The sequence below is a fragment of the Nerophis lumbriciformis genome, linkage group LG05, assembly GCF_033978685.3.
Source record: "Nerophis lumbriciformis linkage group LG05, RoL_Nlum_v2.1, whole genome shotgun sequence".
In the NCBI taxonomy this organism is placed as follows: domain Eukaryota; kingdom Metazoa; phylum Chordata; class Actinopteri; order Syngnathiformes; family Syngnathidae; genus Nerophis; species Nerophis lumbriciformis.
Window position 1 is genome coordinate 9,965,345 of NC_084552.2, and position 22,235 is coordinate 9,987,579.

The following is a 22,235-nucleotide window of genomic DNA, read 5'->3' on the forward strand; positions in this document are numbered from 1 at the left end:
CCGATACTGATAATAAAAAAAACGATGCCGATAATTTCCGATATTACATTTTAACGCATTTATCGGCCGATAGTATCGGCAGGCCGATATTATCGGACATCCCTAGTTTTTTGGGTTGGTGCACTAACTAAGTGTATCTTGTGTTTTTTATGTTGATTTAATAAAAAAATAAATAAAATAAAAACATACCGATAATAAACAAACCGATACCGATCATTTCCGATATTACATTTTAACGCATTTATCAGCCGATAATTATTGAACATCCCTAGTTTTTTGGGTTGGTGCACTAATTGTAAGTGTATCTTGTGTTTTTGTTGTTGATTTAATTAAAAAAAAATAAAATAAAAACATACCGATAATAAACAAACCGATACCGATCATTTCTGATATTACATATTAACGCATTTATCGGCCGATAATTATTGGACATCCCTAGTTTTTTGGGTTGGTGCACTAATTGTAAGTGCATCTTGTGTTTTTTATGTTGATTTAATAAAAAATAAAAAAAAGATACCGATAAAAAAACAAAACGATCCTGATAATTTCCGATATTACATTTTAACGCATTTATCAGCCGATAATTATTGGACATCCCTAGTTTTTTGGGTTGGTGCACTAATTGTAAGTGTATCTTGTGTTTTTTATGTTGATTTAATTAAAAAAACAAACAAAAAAAACGATACCGATAATTAAAAAAAAAACGATGCCGATAATTTCTGATAGTACATTTTAACGCATTTATCGGCCGATAGTATCGGCAGGCCGATATTATCTGACATCCCTAGTTTTTTGGGTTGGTGCACTAATTGTAAGTGTATCTTGTGTTTTTTATGTTGATTTAATAAAAAAATAAATAAAATAAAAACATACCGATAATAAACAAACCGATACCGATCATTTCCGATATTACATTTTAACGCATTTATCAGCCGATAATTATTGAACATCCCTAGTTTTTTGGGTTGGTGCACTAATTGTAAGTGTATCTTGTGTTTTTTATGTTGATTGAATTTAAAAAAACAACAACAAAAAAAACGATACCGATAATAAAAAAAACGATACCGATAATTTCCGATATTACATTTTAACGCATTTATCGGCCGATAGTATCGGCAGGCCGATATTATCGGACATCCCTAGTTTTTTGGGTTGGTGCACTAACTGTAAGTGTATCTTGTGTTTTTTATATTGATTTAATAAAAAATAAAAATAAAAACATACCGACAATAAACAAACCGATACCGATCATTTCCGATATTACATTTTAAAGCATTTGTCGGCCGATAATATCGGACACCTCTAATAGCGCTTTTCTCTCGTGACTCGAAGCGCTTTTACATAGTTAAACTAGAGATGTCTGATAATATCGGCCGATAAATGCTTTAAAATGTAATATCGGAAATTATTGGTATCGTTTTTTTTATTATCGGTATCGTCTTTTTGTTTTTGTTTTTTTTCTATTGAATCAACATAAAAAACACAAGATACACTTACAATTAGTGCACCAACCCATTCTCAACTCATTCACACAAAAGGGTTGTTTCTTTCTGTTATTAATATTGTGGTTCCTACATTATATATCAATATATCAATACAGTCTGCAAGGGATACAGTCCGTAAGCACACAGTTAATTTTACTCATTTTAATTAATTACTAGTTTCTATGTAACAGTTTTTATATTGTTTTACTTCATTTTTTATTTAAGAAAATGTTTTTAATTTATTTATCTTATTTTATTTTATTTATTTATTTTTTAAAAGACCTTATCTGGTTGTCCAAATTAGGCATAATAATGTGTTAATTCCACCACTGTATATATCAGTATCGGTTGATATCGGTAATTAAAAAGTTGGACAATATCGGAATATCGGATATCGGCAAAAAGCCATTATCGGACATCCTTAAGTGAAACCTAATATCTAAGTTCAATTTAAAGCAGTGTGGGTGTCACTGGGAGCAGGTGGATAAAGTGCCTTGCCCAAGGACACAACGGCAGTGACTAGGATGGCAGAAGTGCGGCACAATTATTTAGGACAAGTTTGGAGAGATTTGGACAAGGCGGGGGATCTGGGGTCAGAAAATGTATTTTAGAACTACTTCAAGTTGTTTGAAATATTTGCAATATGTGGACAAGCGGTAGAAAGTGGTCAAGTGGCCCCAGCAGGTACGTTTAGAAATGCTTTTGAGTGCAAAGACTGCTGAAATGGCGCCACCTGTTGGCTGTAAATTGTCACAGATCCGGGATCAGTTGTGCGTGAGAGGAGTTGTCCGACTTCCTCCATAGTTGACTTGACGTTGTGTGCGTACTCGGACGTTGTCCGAAGAGACCTGCGACGACTCGGCGACTGAAGCGTGTTCCGGGGAGGCTGCAGAAGCGAGTCCGGGCTCGGAGGACCGAGCCAGCCCTCCTCAGAGCAGAGGCGGCCCAAAGGCGCGCTCTCACCAGCGGGCACTGCGCGCCTCCAGTGCGTCAAAAGGCGCACCGGAGCCGAAGAGCGCGGACGCTGAGGTGCGGCGCGGAGATGCTGGCGAGAAAGAGCATCATCCCGGAGGAGTTCGGTCTGCCGGGGCTGGCGTCCCGCCTGCCTCGCAAGCCGGTGTTCCGCGACCGCGTCAACAAGGCGCGCTTCATCGCCAAGAACGGCTCGTGCAACCTGGCGCACAAGAACATCCGCGAGCAGGGCCGCTTCCTGCAGGACGTCTTCACCACGCTGGTGGACCTGAAGTGGCGCTTCACCCTCGTCATCTTCACCACCACCTTCGTCAGCAGCTGGCTGCTCTTCGCCATGAGCTGGTGGCTGGTGGCCTTCGCGCACGGAGACTTGGACCCGCAGCGCCTGCACGGACCTCACTGCGTCATTGGCGTCAAGTACGGACAGCGGAGTGGCACATTTCTAACCCTTTGACTAAAACTTTTTGCACTTTCTTTTTTAACTTGATTAAATGTTATTTAGCCACGCCCACACACCTGCCTCTAGCTCCACCCACCTGCGCTTTCCTAATGACGTGTTACCTGCGCAGGTCGTTCACCTCGGCCTTCCTCTTCTCCATCGAGGTCCAGGTGACCATCGGCTTTGGCGGGCGAATGATCACGGAGCAGTGCCCCGCCGCCATCACCGTCCTCATCCTGCAGAACATCGTGGGCCTCATCATCAACGCCGTCATGCTGGGTGAGACCTCGGGGTCACGGGGGGGTCAAGGATGATGTCATACTCAATAAGTATGTTGATCCCCTGCTGAGTTGTTTACAATACTAAGATATGAGCAGGCCGCCATTTTTTATTGTATTATATTTTTATTGATATCAGATATCGGTCCGATATCAGCAATGAATTAAAAAAAAGTATGGGGTTATTGCATGTAAAATGTCCGATACAAGCAGTCTTGCAGGCATCAGGAGTAGGGGTGCCTGGGGAAGATATTGATATCAGATATCTGTCCGATATCAGCAATGAAAAAAAAAATAGTATGTGGTTATTGCACGTAAAATGTCCGATACAAGCAGTCTTGCAGGGATCAGGAGTAGGGGTGTCTTGGGCAAAATTGATATCAGATATCGGTCCAATATCAGCAATTAAAACAAAAAAGTATGGGGTTATTGCGTGTAAAATGTCCGATACAAGCAGTCTTGTAGGGATCAGGAGTAGGGGTGTCTTGGGCAAAATTGATATCAGATATCGGTCCAATATCAGCAATTGAAACAAAAAAGTATGGGGTTATTGCGTGTAAAATGTCCGATACAAGCAGTCTTGTAGGGATCAGGAGTAAGGGTGTCTCGGGCAAATATTCATATCAGATATCGGTCCAATATCAGCAATTAATACAAAAAAGTATGGTGTTATTGCGTGTAAAATGTCTGATACAAGCAGTCTTGCAGGGATCAGGAGTAAGGGTGTCTCGGGCAGATATTGATATCAGATATTGGTCCAATATCAGCAATTAAAACAGAAAAGTATGGGGTTATTGCATGTCAAATGTCCGATACAAGCAGTCTTGCAGGCATCAGGAGTAGGGGTGCCTCGGGCAGATATTGATATCAGATATCGGTCCAATATCAGCAATTAAAACAGAAAACTATGGGGTTATTGCATGTCAAATGTCCGATACAAACAGTCTTGCAGGCATCAGGAGTAGGGGTGCCTCGTGCAGATATTGATATCAGATATCTGTCCAATATCAGCAATTAAAACAAAAAAGTATGGTGTTATTGCATGTCAAGTGTCCGATACAAGCAGTCTTGCAGGGATCAGGAGTAGGGGTGTCTTGGGAAAAATATTGATATCAGATATAGGTCAGATATCAGCAATAAATTAAACAAAGGATGTGGTTATTGCATGTAAAATATCCGATACAAGCAGTCTTGCAGGGATCAGGAGTTGGGGTGTCTCGGGTAAATATTGATATCAGATATAGGTCAGATATCAGCAATAAATTAAAAAAAGGATGGGGTTATTGCATGTAAAATATCCGATACAAGCAGTCTTGCAGGGATCAGGAGTAAGGGTGTCTCGGGCAAGTATTGATATCAGATATTGGTCCGATATCAGCAATACATTAAAAAAGTATGGTGTTAATGCGTGTAAAATGTCCCATACAAGCAGTCTTGCAGGCATTAGGAGTAGGGGTGCCTCGGGCAGATATTGATATCAGATATAGGTCCGATATCAGCAATAAATAAAAAAAGTATGGTGTTATTGCGTGTAAAATGTCCGATACAAGCAGTCTTGCAGGCATCAGGAGTAGGGGTGCCTTGGGCAGATATTGATATCAGATATCGGTCCAATATCAGCAATTAAAACAAAAAAGTATGGGGTTATTGCGTGTAAAATGTCCGATGCAAGCAGTCTTGTAGGGATCAGGAGTAAGGGTGTCTCGGGCAAATATTGATATTAGATATCGGTCCGATATCAGCAATGAAAAAAAAATAGTATGGGGTTATTGCATGTAAAATGTCCGATACAAGCAGTCTTGCAGGCATCAGGAGTAGGGGTGCCTCGGGCAGATATTGATATCAGATATCGGTCCAATATCAGCAATTAAAACAAAAAAGTATGGGGTTATTGCGTGTAAAATGTCCGATGCAAGCAGTCTTGTAGGGATCAGGAGTAAGGGTGTCTCGGGCAAATATTGATATCAGATATCGGTCCGATATCAGCAATGAAAAAAAAATACTATGGGGTTATTGCATGTAAAATGTCCGATACAAGCAGTCTTGCAGGGATCAGGAGTAGGGGTGTCTTGGGCAAAATTGATATCAGCTATCGGTCCAATATCAGCAATTAAAACAAAAAAGTATGGGGTTATTGCGTGTAAAATGTCCAATACAAGCAGTCTTGTAGGGATCAGGAAGAAGGGTGTCTTGGGCAAATATTGATATAAGATATCTGTCCGATATCAGCAATGAAAAAAAAATAGTAAGTGGTTGTTGCATGTAAAATGTCCGATACAAGCAGTCTTGCAGGGATCAGGAGTAGGGGTGCCTCGGGCAGATGTTGATATCAGATATCGGTCCAATAGCAGCAATTAAAACAGAAAAGTATGGGGTTATTGCATGTCAAATGTCCGATGCAAAGAGTCTTGCAGGGATCAGAAGTAAGAATGTTTCGGGCAAATATTGATATCAGATATCAGTCTGATATCAGCAATAAATTAAAAAACAGTATGGAGTTATTGCATGTAAAATACCCGATACAAGCAGTCTTGCAGAGATCAGGAGTAAGGGTGTCTCGGGCAAATATTGATACCAGATATCGGTCTGATATCAGTAATAAAAATTACAAAAAGTATGGGGTTATTGCATGTAAAATGTCCGATACAAGCAGTCTTGCAGGCATCAGGAGTAGGGGTGCCTCGGGCAGATATTGATATCAGATATCTGTCCGATATCAGCAATGAAAAAAAAAAATAGTATGTGGTTATTGCATGTAAAATGTCCGATACAAGCAGTCTTGCAGGGATCAGGAGTAGGGGTGTCTTGGGCAAAATTGATATCAGATATCAGTCCAATATCAGCAATTAAAACAAAAAAGTATGGGGTTATTGCATGTAAAATGTCCGATACAAGCAGTCTTGTAGGGATCAGGAGTAAGGGTGTCTCGGGCAAATATTGATATCAGATATCAGTCCGATATCAGCGATGGAAAAAAAAATAGTATGGGGTTATTGCATGTAAAATGTCCGATACAAGCAGTCTTGCAGGGATCAGGAGTAAGGGTGTCTCGGGCAAATATTTATATCAGATATCGGTCCAATATCAGCAATTAATACAAAAAAGTATGGTGTTATTGCGTGTAAAATGTCTGATACAAGCAGTCTTGCAGGGATCAGGAGTAAGGGTGTCTCGGGCAGATATTGATATCAGATATTGGTCCAATATCAGCAATTAAAACAGAAAAGTATGGGGTTATTGCATGTCAAATGTCCGATACAAACAGTCTTGCAGGCATCAGGAGTAGGGGTGCCTCGTGCAGATATTGATATCAGATATCTGTCCAATATCAGCAATTAAAACAAAAAAGTATGTGGTTATTGCATGTAAAATATCCGATACAAGCAGTCTTGCAGGGATCAGGAGTAGGGGTGTCTCGGGTAAATATTGATATCAGATATAGGTCAGATATCAGCAATAAATTAAAAAAAGGATGGGGTTATTGCATGTAAAATATCCGATACAAGCAGTCTTGCAGGGATCAGGAGTAAGGGTGTCTCGGGCAAATATTGATATCAGATATAGGTCAGATATCAGCAATAAATTAAAAAAAGGATGGGGTTATTGCATGTAAAATATCCGATACAAGCAGTCTTGCAGGGATCAGGAGTAAGGGTGTCTCGGGCAAATATTGATATCAGATATCGGTCTGATATCAGTAATAAAAATTACAAAAAGTATGGGGTTATTGCATGTAAAATGTCCGATACAAGCAGTCTTGCAGGGATCAGGAGTAGGGGTGCCTCGGGCAAGTATTGATATCAGATATTGGTCCGATATCAGCAATAAATTAAAAAAGTATGGTGTTAATGCGTGTAAAATGTCCCATACAAGCAGTCTTGCAGGCATTAGGAGTAGGGGTGCCTCGGGCAGATATTGATATCAGATATCGGTCCAATATCAGCAATTAAAACAAAAAAGTATGGGGTTATTGCGTGTAAAATGTCCGATGCAAGCAGTCTTGTAGGGATCAGGAGTAAGGGTGTCTCGGGCAGATGTTGATATCAGATATCGGTCCAATAGCAGCAATTAAAACAGAAAAGTATGGGGTTATTGCATGTCAAATGTCCGATGCAAACAGTCTTTCAGGGATCAGAAGTAAGAAAGTTTCGGGCAAATATTGATATCAGATATCGGTCTGATATCAGCAATAAATTTAAAAACAGTGTGGGGTTATTGCATGTAAAATACCCGATACAAGCAGTCTTGCAGGGATCAGGAGTAAGGGTGTCTCAGGCAAATATTGATACCAGATATCGGTCTGATATCAGTAATAAAAATTACAAAAAGTATGGGGTTATTGCATGTAAAATGTCCGATACAAGCAGTCTTGGAGGCATCAGGAGTAGGGATGCCTCGGGCAGATATTGATATCAGATATTGGTCCAATATCAGCAATTAAAACAGAAAAGTATGGGGTTATTGCATGTCAAATGTCCGATACAAGCAGTCTTACAGGGATTAGGAGTAGGGGTGTCTCGGATAAATATTGATATCAGATATCGGTCTGATATCAGCAATAAATTTAAAAAAGGATGGGGTGATTGCATGTAAAATGTCCGATACAAGCAGTCTTGCAGGGATCAGCAGTAGGGGTGCCTCGGGCAAGTATTAATATCAGATATCTGTCCGATATCAGCAATTAAAAAAAAAAAAAAGTAAGGGGTTATTGCATGTAAAATGTTCAATACAAGCAGTCTTGTAGGGATCAGGAGTAAGGGTGTCTCGGGCAAATATTGATATCAGATATCGGTCCGATATCAGCGATGGGAAAAAAAATAGTATGGGGTTATTGCATGTAAAATGTCCGATACAAGCAGTCTTGCAGGGATCAGGAGTAGGGATGCCTTGGGCAAGTATTGATATCAGATATCGGTCCGATATCAGCAATAAATAAAAAAAGTATGGTGTTATTGCGTGTAAAATGTCCGATACAAGCAGTCTTGCAGGCATCAGGAGTAGGGGTGCCTCGGGCAGATATTGATATCAAATATCGGTCCAATATCAGCAATTAAAACAAAAAAGTATGGGGTTATTGCGTGGAAAATGTCCGATGCAAGCAGTCTTGTAGGGATCAGGAGTAAGGGTGTCTCGGGCAAATATTGATATTAGATATCGGTCCGATATCAGCAATGAAAGAAAAATAGTATGGGGTTATTGCATGTAAAATGTCCGATACAAGCAGTCTTGCAGGCATCAGGAGTAGGGGTGCCTCGGGCAGATATTGATATCAGATATCGGTCCAATATCAGCAATTAAAACAAAAAAGTATGGGGTTATTGCGTGTAAAATGTCCGATGCAAGCAGTCTTGTAGGGATCAGGAGTAAGGGTGTCTCGGGCAAATATTGATATCAGATATCGGTCCAATATCAGCAATGAAAAAAAAATAGTATGGGGTTATTGCATGTAAAATGTCCGATACAAGCAGTCTTGCAGGGATCAGGAGTAGGGGTGTCTTGGGCAAAATTGATATCAGATATCGGTCCAATATCAGCAATTAAAACAAAAAAGTATGGTGTCATTGCGTGTAAAATGTCCGATACAAGCAGTCTTGCAGGGATCAGGAGTAGGGATGCCTCCGGCAGATGTTGATATCAGATATCGGTCCAATAGCAGCAATTAAAACAGAAAAGTATGGGGTTATTGCATGTCAAATGTCCGATGCAAACAGTCTTTCAGGGATCAGAAGTAAGAAAGTTTCGGGCAAATATTGATATCAGATATCGGTCTGATATCAGCAATAAATTAAAAAACAGTGTGGGGTTATTGCATGTAAAATACCCGATACAAGCAGTCTTGCAGGGATCAGGAGTAAGGGTGTCTCGGGCAAATATTGATACCAGATATCGGTCTGATATCAGTAATAAAAATTACAAAAAGTATGGGGTTATTGCATGTAAAATGTCCGATACAAGCAGTCTTGCAGGCATCAGGAGTAGGGATGCCTCGGGCAAGTATTAATATCAGATATCTGTCCGATATCAGCAATTAAATAAAAAAAAAAGTAAGGGGTTATTGCATGTAAAATGTTCAATACAAGCAGTCTTGTAGGGATCAGGAGTAAGGGTGTCTCGGGCAAATATTGATATCAGATATCGGTCCGATATCAGCGATGGAAAAAAAATAGTATGGGGTTATTGCATGTAAAATGTCCGATACAAGCAGTCTTGCAGGGATCAGGAGTAGGGGTGCCTTGGGCAAGTATTGATATCAGATATCGGTCCGATATCAGCAATAAATAAAAAAAGTATGGTGTTATTGCGTGTAAAATGTCCGATACAAGCAGTCTTGCAGGCATCAGGAGTAGGGGTGCCTCGGGCAGATATTGATATCAGATATCGGTCCAATATCAGCAATTAAAACAAAAAAGTATGGGGTTATTGCGTGTAAAATGTCCGATGCAAGCAGTCTTGTAGGGATCAGGAGTAAGGGTGTCTCGGGCAAATATTGATATCAGATATCGGTCCGATATCAGCAATGAAAAAAAAATAGTATGGGGTTATTGCATGTAAAATGTCCGATACAAGCAGTCTTGCAGGGATCAGGAGTAGGGGTGTCTTGGGCAAAATTGATATCAGCTATCGGTCCAATATCAGCAATTAAAACAAAAAAGTATGGGGTTATTGCGTGTAAAATGTCCAATACAAGCAGTCTTGTAGGGATCAGGAAGAAGGGTGTCTTGGGCAAATATTGATATCAGATATCTGTCCGATATCAGCAATGAAAAAAAATTTGTAAGTGGTTGTTGCATGTAAAATGTCCGATACAAGCAGTCTTGCAGGGATCAGGAGTAGGGGTGCCTCGGGCAGATGTTGATATCAGATATCGGTCCAATAGCAGCAATTAAAACAGAAAAGTATGGGGTTATTGCATGTCAAATGTCCGATGCAAAGAGTCTTGCAGGGATCAGAAGTAAGAATGTTTCGGGCAAATATTGATATCAGATATCGGTCTGATATCAGCAATAAATTAAAAAACAGTATGGAGTTATTGCATGTAAAATACCCGATACAAGCAGTCTTGCAGAGATCAGGAGTGAGGGTGTCTCGGGCAAATATTGATACCAGATATCGGTCTGATATCAGTAATAAAAATTACAAAAAGTATGGGGTTATTGCATGTAAAATGTCCGATACAAGCAGTCTTGCAGGCATCAGGAGTAGGGGTGCCTCGGGCAGATATTGATATCAGATATTGGTCCAATATCAGCAATTAAAACAGAAAAGTATGGGGTTATTGCATGTCAAATGTCCGATACAAGCAGTCTTGCAGGGATCAGGAGTAGGGGTGTCTCGGGTAAATATTGATATCAGATATCGGTCTAATATCAGCAATAAATTTAAAAAAGGATGGGGTTATTGCATGTAAAATGTCCGATACAAGCAGTCTTGCAGGGATCAGCAGTAGGGGTGCCTCGGGCAAGTATTAATATCAGATATCTGTCCGATATCAGCAATTAAAAAAAAAAAAAAGTATGGGGTTATTGTATGTAAAATGTTCAATACAAGCAGTCTTGTCTTGTAGGGATCAGGAAGAAGGGTGTCTTGGGAAAATATTGATATCAGATATCGGTCCGATATCAGCAATGAAAAAAAAAGAAAGTATGTGGTTATTGCATGTAAAATGTCCGATACAAGCAGTCTTGCAGGGATCAGGAGTAGGAGTGCCTCGGGCAAGTATTGATATCAGATATTGGTCCGATATTAGCAATAAATTAAAAAAGTATGGTGTTATTGCGTGTAAAATGTCCGATACAAGCAGTCTTGCAGGGATCAGGAGTAGGGGTGTCTTGGGCAAATATTGATATCAGATATCGGTCTGATATCAGCAATAAATTTAAAAAAAGGATGGGGTTATTGCATGTAAAATGTCCGATACAAGCAGTCTTGCAGGGATCAGCAGTAGGGGTGCCTCGGGCAAGTATTGATATCAGATATCGGTCCGATATCAGCAATTTAAAAAAAAAAAGAAGTATGTGGTTATTGCATATAAAATGTTCAATACAAGCAGTCTTGTAGGGATCAGGAGTAAGGGTGTCTTGGGTAAATATTGATATCAGATATCGGTCCGATATTAGCAATAAATTAAAAAAGTATGGTGTTATTGCGTGTAAAATGTCCGATACAAGCAGTCTTGCAGGGATCAGGAGTAGGGGTGTCTTGGGAAAATATTGATATCAGATATCGGTCCAATATCAGCAATTAAAACAAAAAAGTATGGGGTTATTGCGTGTAAAATGTTCGATACAAGCAGTCTTGCAGGGATCAGGAGTAAGGGTGTCTCGGGTAAATATTGATATCAGATATCGGTCTGATATCAGTAATAAAAAATACAAAAAGTATGGGGTTATTGCATGTAAAATGTCCAATACAAGCAGTCTTGTAGGGATCAGGAATAAGGGAGTCTTGGGCAAATATTGATATCAGATATCGGTCCGATATTAGCAATAAATATATAAAGTATGGGGTTATTGAGTGTAAAATGTCTGATACAAGCAGTCTTGTAGGGATCAGGAGTAGGGGTGTCTCGGGAAAATATTGACATCAGATATCGGTCCGATATATGTATATGTATGTGTTTGTGTATGTATATGTAAATATATATGTATATGCATATAATATAAGTCTCTATCTATCTATCTATCTATCTATCTATATATATATATTTGTATGCTAGCAAGGGATCAAATACTTCCACTTCCCATATAGTGCATGTATATGTACAAGTACAACCCATATATGTACAAACCCCGTTTCCATATGAGTTGGGAAATTGTGTTAGATGTAAATATAAACGGAATACAATGATTTGCAAATCCTTTTTTAACCCATATTCAGTTGAATGCACTACAAAGACAAGATATTTGACGTTCAAACTCTTAAACTTAATTTTTTTTTTAAGATAATAATTAACTTAGAATTTCATGGCTGCAACACGTGCCAAAGTAGTTGGGAAAGGGCATGTTCACCACTGTGTTACATCACCTTTTCTTTTAACAACACTCAATAAACGATTGGGAACTGAGGAAACTAATTGTTGAAGCTTTGAAAGTGGAATTCTTTCCCATTCTTGTTTTATGTAGAGCTTCAGTCGTTCAACAGTCCGGGGTCTCCGCTGTCGTATTTTACGCTTCATAATGCACCACACATTTTCAATGGGAGACAGGTCTGGACTGCAGGCGGGCCAGCAAAGTACCCGCACTCTTTTTTTTTTTACGAAACCACGCTGTTGTAACACGTGCTGAATGTTGCTTGGCATTGTCTTGCTGAAATAAGCAGGGGCGTCCATGAAAAAGACGGCACTTAGATGGCAGCATATGTTGTTCCAAAACCTGTATGTACCTTTCAGCATTAATGGTGCCTTCACAGATGTGTAAGTTACCCATGCCTTGGGCACTAATGCACCCCCATACCATCACACATGCTGGCTTTTACACTTTGCGTCGATAACAGTCTGGATGGTTCGCTTCCCCTTTGGTCCGGATGACACAATGTCCAATATTTCCAAAAATATTTTGAAATGTGGACTCGTCAGACCACAGAACACTTTTCCACTTTGCATGAGTCCATTTTAGATGATCTCGGGCCCAGAGAAGCCGGCGGCGTTTCTGGGTGTTGTTGATAAATGGCTTTCGCTTTGCATAGTAGAGCTTTAACTTGCATTTACAGATGTAGCGACCAACTGTATTTAGTGACAGTGGTTTTCTGAAGTGTTCCTGAGCTCATGTGGTGATATCCTTTAGAGATTGATGTCGGTTTTTGCTACAGTGCCGTCTGAGGGATCGAAGGTCAAGGTCATTCAATGTTGCTTTCCGGCCATGCCGCTTACGTGCAGTGATTTCTCCAGATTCTCTGAACCTTTTGATGATATTATGGAGCGTAGATGTTGAAATCCCTAAATTTCTTGCAATTGCACTTTGAGAAACGTTGTTCTTAAACTGTTTGACTATTTGCTCACGCAGTTGTGGACAAAGTGGTGTACCTCGCCCCATCCTTTTATGTGAAAGACTGAGCATTTTTTGGGAAGCTGTTTTTATACCCAATTATGGCACCCACCTGTTCCCAATTTGCCTGCACACCTGTGGGATGTTCCAAATAAGTGTTTGATGAGCATTCCTCAACTTTATCAGTATTTATTGCCACCTTTCCCAACTTCTTTGTCACGTGTTGCTGGCATCAAATTCTAAATTTAATGATTATTTGCAAAAAAAAAATTAAGTTTATCAGTTTGAACATCAAATATGTTGTCTTTGTAGCATATTCAACTGAATATGACTTGAAAAGGATTTGCAAATCATTGTATTCCGTTTATATTCACATCTAACACAATTTCCCAACTCATATGGAAACGGGGTTTGTATATGTGTATATATATGTATATATATATGTATATATATATATATATATATATATATATATATATATATATATATATGTATGTGTGGGAAAAAAATCACAAGACTATTTCATCTCTACAGGCCTGTTTCATGAGGGGGGGTACCCTCAATCATCAGGAGATTTTAATGGGAGCATTCACATACCATGGTTTATATAGGGCACAGAGTGGGTGGGTACAGGCTGGCCTAGGGGCGTGGTGATTGGCTCATGTGTTACCTAGGAGGTGTTTCCGTCTATGGCGGCATGTTGTTACAATTTCGCTGCGCTTGTTGAGGGATGACAGGTCTGGACGGTAAATAATAAACAGTTTCTCTTTCAAGCATAGGTTGCATCTTTTATTACCACTATTGTAAGGTGTGCTGGATGCAAGAATTTGCCATGTTATTGAATATTCAACATTATTGTCTTTGAGGTCCCAAATGTGTTTGCTGAGTTCTGTGGTATTTCGCAGGTTTTTGTTCCTGAAAGAAGCCTTGTGATTGTTCCATCTGGTTTTGAATTCTCCCTCGGTTAATCCTACATATGTGTCGGATGTGTTAATGTCCTTGCGTATTACCTTAGATTGGTAGACAACTGATGTTTGTAAGCACCCCCCGTTGAGAGGGCAATCAGGTTTCTTTCGACAGTTACATCCTTTGTTGGTTTTGGAGTCGCTCTGTCTGGGGGTCGACGGCTCATTTATATTTATTTTTATATATATATATATATATATATATATATATATATATATATATATATATATATATATATATATATATATAAGTGTATAAATGTATGTATGTATATGTATGCTAGCAGGAGTCAAAGGTGAGCATGTTTCCACTGCAGGTTGCATCTTCATGAAGACGGCACAGTCCAACCGGCGGGCGGAGACGCTCATCTTCAGCCGCCACGCCGTCATCGCCGTACGCAACAACCGTCTGTGCTTCATGATCCGCATCGGCGATCTGAGGAAGAGTATGATCATCGGCGCGACCGTGCGGCTGCAGGTATGCTAACGTGCTAACGTGGCTAACGTGGTGCGGCCAGGTTTCCAAGGGTGTTCCAGGTAGGAGAGTCATCAAAGTCTAAAGTCTGAGTGGATTTAGCCTAAGATTGAGAACTCTGTGTTCAATCAACCCTGGGTATGTTGACTCTGAGTTAAGATATTATGTGTAAGTATGAATAGTCATTTATTGATTTCATGTGTAATCACATTTTAGCAGAGGTGGGGAGTAACGTGCTACATTTACTCCGTTACATCTACTTGAGTAACTTTTGGGATAAATTGTACTTCTAAGAGTACTTTTAATGCAACATACTTTTACTTGAGTATATTTATAGAGAAGAAACGCTACTTTTACTCCGCTACTTTTATCTACATTCAGCTCGCTACTCGCTACTAATTGTTATCGATCTGTTAATGCACGCTTTGTTTGTTTTGGTCTGTCAGACAGACCTTCATAGTGCCTGCGTTTCACCAATCACATACAGTCACTGGTGACGTTCACTCCGTTCCACCAATCAGATGTAGTCACTGGTGACGTTGGACCAATCAAACAGAGCCAGGCGGTCACATGACCTGACTTAAACAAGTTGAAAAACTTATTGGAGTGTTACCATTTAGTGGTCAATTGTACGGAATATATACTGTACTGTGCAATCTACTAATAAAAGTTCCAATCAATCAATCAAAAGTGTGAAGGAAAAAAGACCCTTTTTTATTTCAACCGTACATCCCGTCAAAAGCCTAAAGACTGACTGCACAGTTCCTGTCTTCACAATAAAAGTGCTGCTCCGTCGCGCATGCGCTTTCAAAATAAGAGTCTCCGAAAGCCAGCGCAAACAAGCTAGCAAGCTACGGAATTTGCCGCCAATGTATTTCTTGTAAAGTGTATAAAAACGAATATGGAAGCTGGACAAATTAGATGCCAAAAACCAACCACTTTCATGTGGTATTAGACAGAAAGGAGGAACTTTTTTTCTCCTCCATTTGAAAACGTGTGCGTTATTAGCACTACTGTCTGATTCCAATCAATGCAAGTCATCAGAATCAGGTAATACACCAATTTATATTCTTGTCTTTATGAAAAAAAAGGAATCTATATGTCTTAAACATGCATGTATATTCATTAAAACACCTTTAACATGTAAACAAAAACGGCAAAATAAATAAATATAAATTATATACTGTATATATCAATGTATGTATATATATATATGTGTGTGTATATATATATATATATATATATATATATATATATATATATATGTATGTGTGTGTGTGTGTGTGTGTGTGTATATATATATATATATATATATATATATATATATATATATATATGATATGTGTGTGTATGTTACTCATCAGTTACTCAGTACTTGAGTAGTTTTTTCACACCATACTTTTTACTTTTACTCAAGTAAATATTTGGGTGACTACTCCTTACTTTTACTTGAGTAATACATCTCTAAAGTAACAGTACTCTTACTTGAGTACAATTTCTGGCTACTCTACCCACCTCTGCATTTTAGCCCATATAAGGTAAAAAAAAAGAAAAAAGATTGATATGGAATAAAATAACATTTTAATTTAGGTACAATCCCACAGGTGAAACATGCACATGGAGGCAACTGAAAATAATATCTCTTTTTAAATGTGTTTATATTTAACATATACATGTTAAATTACAATGGATGTCAGGTGTAGATCCACCCATGGCGTTTGTTTACATTGTGACGCCGGTGAGCTATTGTATCCTCCTACGGTGTGTAGTGAAGCATGTTTAGCTATTCCTCGTCCTCCAGTGATAATGGCACTTGTAAGAAACTTACTTTATTTGTCGCCACGGAGACCAGGATTAGTGATTTAGAAGTAGCTAAAACACTACGGATGGATGTCTTAAAAGCAAACCAGACTAAAATGCGTCCGTTCTCCCTTTTCTGTCCACACACTGTCTGCTTGTAAGTACTCTGTGTGTGTGCGCTGCCGAACATGCTCCTCTGCTGGTAAAAACCAGCAATGACGTGACGACGCCGGTACTTTTCAAACAGAGTATAGTACCGTTTTTTATTCATTCGTACCGCGGTACTATACTAGTACCCAGGCACGTGCACACATAGGGCCCTATGGGTGCTTGAGCCCCTGCCCTTTTTTGCCTCGTCTTAAAAAGTGCCCTCTGCCTGTGTGTGTGTTTTTTGTTTTTTTTGTTTTGTTTTTTCTTTAAACAACATTAATAAATTCCTGTCAGGGATGTAAAAAAACAAAACAAAAAACAGCGGTACAAAAACTCCACGTTTTCTTGTAATATCGGGTTGTTTGAGCCTGCCGCTTCCGCCAGAGAGAGAGAGAGAGGGTGAGTGAGTGAGTAAGTGAGAGGAGAGAGAGCCAACTACGTACCTGAGGAGACGTGACAGTGGAGCAACTTGAACCTATGAGTTATGGTCTAGTTGCCGTCCACTTATTCAGCATCTAATATGGGTAATATTTCAGAAAAACGCTGTATTATTCTATTATTCAATGTGTCAGCTTCTGTTTTTGCCGGACGTCGGAGCATGGCGCATCAATTGAGCACGGCACATCAATTCGCACAGAGCAGAGCGGATCGTGCGGGACAGGAAGTAGTGTACAAAATATAAAATAAAACACCGGGTTAATTTTCAAAATAAAATGCACTGTGTTTACGGCGGATCACATTTCTCTCACAGTAGAGGTTTAGATATAAAGTTTATTGTGACTTTGCTATTACTGTGTGGGTTAACAAAATATTAATGATAATAATGATAATAATAATAATAATAATGATAATGATAATGATAATGATAATAATAATAATAATTATTATTATTATTAATAATAATAATAATAATTTCAGCATTCTGGGGATATAAGATGTAGGTTATCTGTTAGGAATATTACCATCTGTATTTAAACTTGATTCATGTTGATTATGCCTGCAGCACAATGCCAAAAAAAAGAAAGGATACAGAAAAGGAAGGAGAAGGAGCGCCAGGAAGCAGCTAAGGGTAGCAGACCTCTTAATGCATGGCTAAAACCAAGTACTAGCACCAGAATTCAAGAAAGACCACAGACCTCAGAAAGTGTCACACCTGAGAGAGAGGCAGAGACCTTAGAAGCAACACCTGAGAGAGAGGAGGAGGAGAGTCTAGAAGCAACACCTGAGAGAAAAGAGGCTTTAGATGCAACTCCTGACACAGAGGAAGCCATAGAAATCCCGGTAAATGTTGGGGAGGAAGAATCCACAGGAAGGGAGGCAGATGATACTACTGCAGAGGAAGCCATAGATGAGGGGGAAGTTGAAGGAGCTACAAGTGATGTAGGAGAGGAGGTCTTATCAAATATTGCAGTATAGTATAGTTGTATAGTTAGCTTCCTATTAGCAAATTTAATTTTACATTAATTTCCATATTGTGTAAAGGACCAAAAAATGTCCTGCCCTTTTCTGACTTTGAGCCCCTGCCCCTCTATAATCATGTGCACGTCCCTGCTAGTACCGGTATACCGTACAACCCTAATCTAAATATATAATCTAACCAGCGAGTGCTTCATGCTTGTGTGGAGGATGCATATATGTTTGAGAGTTCTTTCTTTTTACATAGCCATGTTTAGAATAGATAGTACTTTTCCTTTGTATATTCTACCAGTTTCTTTAGACATTTCAGATGCCTGGTTAGTGTCTTCACCCTTGGAATGTGAAATACAACACCCACTCTTTCCTTATCAGTGTTGCGAGGGGGAGAGATGGGGGTTTTCTTTGTGTGCAAAGGAGTTGGCTTTTCCGTTTGAATGTCAGATCAACTAGAGTAGCCGATATGAATGTATTGGTTAAGATGATCTCCGAAAGCTTTAGTAAAACTTGAAAATATTCCAATTCTGTCTTGATGGTCCTTCTTACTCAGCAAAGAACTTGGGATTGACCAATAACTTAGATTCCCTGGGAGGAAGAACTGGACTTGTCAGGAGGAAAGAGACTCAGGGTCAAAGAAAATCAGGTTAAGTTCACAGAGTCAGTTACCATGGTAACTGACTCCGAGTTTGACTCTGCTCTTTTTTTTGGAACGCGATACCCTGAGTTCCCCTCATCTCAGACTCGGCATATTTAGTGTTTAGTTGCCTAAAGATGCTGATGATGTTCAGGTGGTGAGGAAGACGACCACCCCCGAGGGCGAGGTGATCCCCATCCATCAGATCGACGTCCAGACAGAGAGCGCCATGGCCAGCAACAGCCTCTTCCTGCTGGCGCCGCTTATCATCTGCCACGTCATCGACAAGAACAGGTCTGACCTCCTCCGCACGCGTGCTGTCAGCGTTCCGGAACCTTCCGACCCGTGTTGTTGTTGTTGTTGTGTGCCACGGCAGTCCGCTGTACGAGCTGTCGGCCATGGAGCTGCAGTGCAGCGACCTGGAGGTCATCGTCATCCTGGAGGGCGTGGTGGAGACCACGGGCATCACCACCCAGGCCCGCACCTCCTACGTCTCCGAGGAGATCCAGTGGGGTCACCGCTTCGTTCCCATAGTAACGGAGGAAGACGGGGTGTACTCGGTGGACTACTCCAAGTTCGGGAACACAATGCGGGTCAGTGCCAAGCGCCACACCTTCGTAGTCCCCGTCATGGGATGCCACCAGCTTTTATTGTCGCCGTGACAACAGGTGGCCACGCCTCGCTGCAGCGCCAGGGAGCTGGACGAGAAGCCCAACATCTTGATCCAGACGCTGCAGAAAAGCGAGCTGTCGCACCAGAACTCGCTGAGGAAGAGGAACTCCATGCGGCGCAACAACTCCATGCGGAAAAGCGTGGGAAGCGGCGGGAGTCTGCGGCGAAACAACTCCGGCATCGCCTCGCCCAAAGTGCAGTTCTTCACCCCCGCCGACAACTGCCAGAGCGTGAACGCCGTCACCTGACATGAGGCCCGCCTCCTGCTGGCGGCCATGGTCCTCCTCCTGGTGGCGAAGAGGGTCGTGGGCGTGTCCTCCGCCCCCGTAGGACTTCTTCTTTGGCTTTTCCCCACTCACAGCTAGCACGACCGGGCACCGAGACGACGCAGAGTCCACCGGAGTTCGGCGGGGGTTGCCACGGTTACGCTTCGCACGTTGACAATGTAGCATTTCATTTGTGGAAATAACGAATTCAACTCATACTTGTGTGACGTCTTCAGCTACAGTATATGAAGAGAAATAAGTATCTTTTTAGGCAGCCAAACAAAAAATTTACTTGCAAGCGGAAAGAAAATAAGCAAACATAAAAAATGTTAATAGAAAAAAAATTTCAACAAAAAAATGTTTGCAAGACAAAGACATTATAAATCAAAATAATGCATTTTCAACCCAAAAAAAGGCTGACCACGCTGTCAGGGACGCCAAACGTCAAATACGCGATGACGTCACGAACCCAAAAGTGTTACATGTGATCCCTCAGAGTCTGTAAATGTTGAAATAAAAATAAAATAAAGGTTTATAAAATTGAAAAACGATTAAATAAAGGTTTATAAAATTGAAGAACGATTAAATAAAGGTTTATAAAATTGAAAAACGATTAAATAAATTAAATAAATTAAATAAATTAAATAAATTAAATAAATCCCTCAGAGTCAAACATGGCTCGTAGATTGCTGTACTATGAAGAGATATTAGTGTCTTTTTAGGCAGCCAAACAAAAAATTGACTTGCAAGTGGAAAGAAAATAAGCAAACAAAAAAAATGTTAATAGAAAAAAATTTTCAACAAAAAAATGTTTGCAAGACAAAGACATTATAGATCAAAATAATGCATTTTCAACCCAAAAAAAGGCTGACCACGCTGTCAGGGACGCTTTACGTCAAATACGCGATGACGTCACGAACCCAAAAGTGTTACAGGTGATCCCTCAGAGTCTGTAAATGTTGAAATTTATAAATAAAGGTTTATAAAATTGAAAAACGATTAAATAAATTAAATAAATCCCTCAGAGTCAAACATGGCTCGTAGATTGCTGTACTATGAAGAGATATTAGTGTCTTTTTAGGCAGCCAAACAAAAAATTGACTTGCAAGCGGAAAGAAAATAAGCAAACAAAAAAAATGCTAATAAAAAACATCCATCCATCCATCCATTTTCTACCGCTTATTCCCTTTTGGGGTCGCGGGGGGCGCTGGAGCCTATCTCAGCTACAATCGGGCGGAAGGCGGGGTACACCCTGGACAAGTCGCCACCTCATCGCAGGGCCAACACAGATAGACAGACAACATTCACACTCACATCCACACACTAGGGCCAATTGAGTGTTGCCAATCAACTTACTAATAAAAAACATTTTCAACAAAAAAAAATGTTTGCAAGACAAAGACATTATAAACCAAAATAATGCATTTTCAACCCCAAAAAATGCTAACCAAAATGGATTTTCAACAAAAGCAAATATTGTTAACAAAAATGATTAATTTCAAATAAAAAAAAATATACATAAAGTTTTGGTAGATATTATTTTTTGGTTGATTTTTTGGGGGGTTAAAACTCAACTTCAATCTTGTGGGCGGGGCCTGCGCTGAAATGGATTATTAATCTACTTGTTCATTTACTGTTAATATCTGCTTATTTTCTGTTTCAACATGTTCTATCTACACTTCTGTTAAAATGTAAAAATCATTTATTCCTCTCTTCTTTGATACTTTACATTAGTTGTGGATGATACCACACATTTAGGTATGGATCCGATACCAAGTAGTTACAGGATCATACATTGGTCATATTCAAAGTCCTCATGTGTCCAGGGATGTATTTACTGACTTTATAAACATAAAAAAAAATTTTTTTAAAAAAGGAAAAAAGATTCTGTGACGATAAAAAATATCGATGTAATCATAGTAGTATAGACTAGATACACTCTTTACTTGGTATCATTACAGTGGATGTCAGGTGTAGATCGACTCATGGCGTTTGTTTACATTGTGACGCCGGTGAGCTATTGTATCCTCCTACGGTGTGTAGTGAAGCATGTTTAGCTATTCCTAGTCCTCCAGTGATAACGTTACTTGTAAGAAACTTACTTTATTTGTCGCCATGGAGACGAGGATCAGTGATTTAGAAGTAGCCTTTTTATTGGTCAGTATCGCCCACTTTGGTGTCCCTTCAACCGTCTTGTATGCGGAAGTCCGAGACTGACCAATAAAAAGGCTTCTAATATATTGTTGCGGGGAAGCCCCGCCCACGGGAATGAAGATCCGTCGTAACACTTCGCCCCCCAAAAATTTAAAATAAATATTTTTTGGTTGCATTTTTTTTTTTTTGCTTGCAAATATTTTTGGGTGTGTATGGTTGCAAATTTCTCTCCATGCAGTGTGACTCAATTTATACTTCAGACTTGATAATCCGTCACCATTTTTTTTTTAAATAACCACGTGAATAGATACGATTAAAAAAAAAAAAATATATATATATATATAACTTTCTGAGACAACGCTACAATGTATGTGTGCTAAGTGAATAATAAACAAATGATACACTCTGAACCACTCTATTACTACTACCATAGACATCTTATAAGGGTACGCAGCATGGAGCGCTACTACCTACTGGCGCTGACGAGACGCCGGGCCGCCATCTTGGAGTGGTGATCTGCTCCACTCAGTGCAATTCATTTGGCAGGAGC

At 39.8% G+C, this 22,235-nt stretch overlaps 1 protein-coding gene across 2 annotated transcripts; it reads left to right on the plus strand.

Annotated features, from left to right (window-relative positions):
- Positions 1-2,286: 2,286 nt before the first annotated feature.
- kcnj8 (potassium inwardly rectifying channel subfamily J member 8) lies at positions 2,287-20,497 on the plus strand. 2 transcript variants are annotated; one of them, XR_012050419.1, is made up of 7 exons: positions 2,287-2,873; positions 3,026-3,174; positions 14,439-14,599; positions 18,748-18,887; positions 18,970-19,186; positions 19,262-20,092; positions 20,124-20,148. XR_012050419.1 is itself a non-coding variant. In XM_061961299.1 (6 exons), exons 1-6 carry the CDS (start codon positions 2,527-2,529, stop codon positions 19,511-19,513), a joined length of 1,266 nt encoding a protein of 421 aa, XP_061817283.1. In that variant the 5' UTR covers positions 2,287-2,526; the 3' UTR covers positions 19,514-20,497. The 2 variants fall into 2 exon arrangements, 1 of the variants encoding a protein (XP_061817283.1); XM_061961299.1 differs by having other exon boundaries at positions 19,262-20,497.
- The last annotated feature ends 1,738 nt before the right edge of the window (positions 20,498-22,235 follow it).